Source organism: Phaethon lepturus, unplaced genomic scaffold (assembly GCF_000687285.1).
Source record: "Phaethon lepturus isolate BGI_N335 unplaced genomic scaffold, ASM68728v1 scaffold18576, whole genome shotgun sequence".
Classification (NCBI taxonomy): domain Eukaryota; kingdom Metazoa; phylum Chordata; class Aves; order Phaethontiformes; family Phaethontidae; genus Phaethon; species Phaethon lepturus.
Genome location: NW_010544341.1, coordinates 12,230 through 15,747, shown reverse-complemented (window position 1 = coordinate 15,747; position 3,518 = coordinate 12,230). Strand labels below are relative to the sequence as shown.

Here is a 3,518-nt window from a genome sequence, read left to right as displayed (position 1 = left end):
AGAAGAGACCAACACCCACCTCACCACAACCCCCTTTCAGGTAGTTGTAGAGAGTGATAAAACTCTCCATATAGAGTTAGATGCAAAATACTTTTGAAAGACATCCAAAATTCCAAAAACTGGGTATCCACAATTGAAGGCTGGTTGAAAATAAGCCATATTGTTTTCCACCACAGAATGACTTGTGGTTCATTTGGTTTAGAAGAACAGTCTGATATCCTCCTAGTGTGATTATAAAGCACCAGTGATTTAACAGAATGCGGTTACAATCAGGAGAAGACATTGTACACAGCTGGAATCACCCTTCAAATAAATTTGCTTTTACATTGTCAAACCTGTTAAAAATTCTTGCTTTTCTAACTTCAGGAAGCTAGAGGCATGTTCAGTTATTTTTTTTTCCCCCTCAATCAACATACAAAGAAAGACTATGCCCATGGTTCCTAACCCCCAAACCTCAACCCTTAGTCATGACACACCTATCATGTGAGGATCACTAACATTTAGTATTATCAGAAATATTTTAATGCACTTGAATTCACATTTAAATCATTGTTGAGTAAGATTATATTTACTATATACTTAGATTTTCTTCCCCCTGGGGACTAAAGCAAGGGTCTGTTTTTGTGTTGTCCATAGCATGCATAAAGAATCTATGCTTGAATGTAAAACTTTATATAATAAAGTTTAATGTGATAGCCAACTGGTGCATTTGCTTCTCATTCCGCTTTTTCCATAAATGAGATATTTTCAACATTCCCTGTTGAACATACCACTGTGCTCTGGTGAGAACCTCAGCTTAACCCATTAGTGCCACCTCCTCGTACAGCCTTTCATGGCAACTTTGCACGTTCATTTGAGCAGCACTGGATAGTTTGGTGAAAATTCAGCCTGTGCTACCAATTACTCCAGCTTCCTGGGTATGATGCAAGGCTGCAAGTGGGCATTGCCTTAGATTCTCCATTTGCTTAATAAAAGCAGAGCAGGAATTCTGCATGAACAGAGTAGTGAATTTATTAAGAGTTCATCCACCATCCTCACACTTCGGCACACCACTTAAGGCTGTTTAAAAATACCATAAATGAACAACACACACACAGCTAAAACCCAACCTATTTTCTGACTACAGAATAGAAGGCATTTAACTTCTTGTTCCATCACTGCTAGGAATTCAGAAACACCAGGAGCTGTAGATGGTGGCAGAACAGATTTCAGCTCAGCAGAGTTTCTTTCCAATACCCCCAGCACATTTCTAACACAACTGACTTTTACAGCTGGGCCTTGAAACTTTCATCATTATCAGCTGAATGGGGGCAAAGAGAGGATTTACACCATCTGGGAATTAGTCAGATGGGCACTTTCCAAATTTTCCAGGCAAATGTCTCCCTTTTCCTCATACAGTTTTTGATCCTTCATAGTTGTTCCCAAACTGTTCCATGCCTTTGACAATGGCACTAGATTTTCCTCACAACTCGCTTTTCCACATTTCTCAGTAGCTTTCCCCCCCACCCTCCACATTCAGCCTTTTTTGGTGCTTTTCATTTCCTCACGCCTGGGAGAGAGGTTTGATCAACCCATAATCCATGCACCTTGTGAGGCAATCACGTGCTACATTAATGATGTGCTGCTTCTTGGGGTCATCTTCTTGCTTGCCGATGTACGTCAGGATCTCCAGGAGCTCTGTCTCCACCAGCTTCTTCGCTAGCTCTTTGTCGGCACTGATTAAGTTGAAAGCAATGACCAGTCCTCGGTGCTGCACCTCCATGTTATCATGCAAGCAGAGCCTCTGCAGGATTTCAAGCCACTGGGTGGTCTTCAAGGGAGAGAGAGATCTTTAGTATTGATCTGAAGAATACCTCAGCCAAGAATGCGAGTTTGGCAAGGCATTTCTCAGCAGTCAGAACACAAGGACCCACCTCTTCAATACTTATGTCAGGTATGGTTATTTGATTCTTTAACTACAGAAACCTGATTCCAAACTTTTAAAACCAATTTTTGTTACACTAAAGTCAGCAGCTTTCATGGCACTAACACCACATGAAACACATGCTGCTGCATAATCTCTGTGCAAAGAATCTGATCAGAGTATTGACACAGCTGAGATGACCAGAAGCAGACCACCCACTCTCCACACCGATTTTCCTGAGCCCCTCCTTTGTTTTGATTAATCATTTTTATTCTAACAAGCCCCAGTGTCCAACAGAGCAGGATTCATGACTTCTCAGCCACAGCTCTTCACAGATATTCAGCTCTGCAGGGTCTGAGTTCTCAGGACCTACAGATCTGTGCAGGAAGTGGAGATGTTTTGGGATCTGTAAAGCTCAATAGAAATGAGAAGAGCTTGATAACCTGAGTCAAACAAGGTTTGAATTTGAGGTTATTTATCAAAAGCTTTAAGAGCCTAGAGAGTAACATTCTGCATTCCTAACCTTGCTTGACAGTCAGCATCCTGGACTTAAGGCTTGAGGAATGGCTATATAGAAGTATTTCAGCTCTGAGATGAAGTCTAGCATAAAGGCGGGCTGGTTTACTTTATGCAGGGATGGACGAGGAGCGTGCACACCCAGGTCTCAACTTTACCACTAAGTTCCTCGCTGTCAGACTGGTGGACTACCCTTCCTTTTGAGAGGCATTTTCATGACTGAGCCAGGCTCCTTCAAGGGTATGTCTACACTGCCAATCATCAGACTTATGGTCTTACCACTTCAGTCATCTTAGAGCAGAGTTTCTTTTGTGCCGCTGTAAGCATGGCCAGAGCTCCTGCCGCTGCAACCTGGACTTTCTCATCATCCTCACCACACAACAACACCACCAACTTCAGCCGTTTTTTTTCGCTCTTGAACCTAAAAAACCACAACCCCATGATACCCATAGACAACACATTTAGCAATGCATCATCACAGGGGCTCACGACTGGTGCATGCAGCCAAGTCGGAGATGCCCAGTAAGTTACCTCCTTGTTGACCACCAGGTTGCACATGCACTCTGTGGCTGCCTGTCGAAGTTGGTCATGATTCTCAAACATATAGTTTTCAATATCCGGCAGGGCCCTCTCTTTGACTATTTTCATCCTGTGTTGAAGAGCACTCAAATAAAATACATCATGGGACAAGCAATAGCCAACTTATAAAATACTAACTGCAGACAGGGAAAGCCTTGAAACAAATCAGTGTCTGCAGCACTGGAGGTCATGACATGGTTTATCCCTTATCTAATGCAGGTTAGGTTCATCTCTTTCCTCTTTCTAGAAGAAAGTGTGCCACGCTACTCATCCTGGCTAAGTTTCTGAATCTTTTAGTGCTCAGACCTTTGTAGCTCTGCCAAAGGTATCTCAAACTGACCAGTCTTCATAGTCCTACAAGAAGTGTGTTGAACTGAAATTCACATTCACTCCTGGGGAAGAAAAAGTAAAAAAGCAGTTAAACTCACCGAAGTTTATCGCTTCTTCCCGAAAAGTTAGTGAGACCTAACAGAGCCTCATAATTCTGGAGGCCATCTCTCTCGGTGTTCAGCAGACTGAC

At 42.6% G+C, this 3,518-nt stretch overlaps 1 protein-coding gene across 1 annotated transcript in view; it reads right to left on the bottom strand.

The window, feature by feature from the left end:
- Positions 1–1,543: 1,543 nt before the first annotated feature.
- Positions 1,544–3,518, bottom strand: part of UNC45B (unc-45 homolog B (C. elegans)) — an 11,570-nt gene continuing 9,595 nt past the window's right edge. Inside the window, exons 16-19 of the mRNA XM_010288661.1 lie at positions 3,427–3,518; positions 2,951–3,068; positions 2,699–2,833; positions 1,544–1,810 (exon numbers count right to left, since the gene is read on the bottom strand). The exon at positions 3,427–3,518 is cut by the window's right edge and continues 22 nt beyond it. Coding sequence (XP_010286963.1) covers positions 1,544–1,810; positions 2,699–2,833; positions 2,951–3,068; positions 3,427–3,518 — 612 coding nt within the window. The remainder of the gene's footprint in view (positions 1,811–2,698; positions 2,834–2,950; positions 3,069–3,426) is intronic.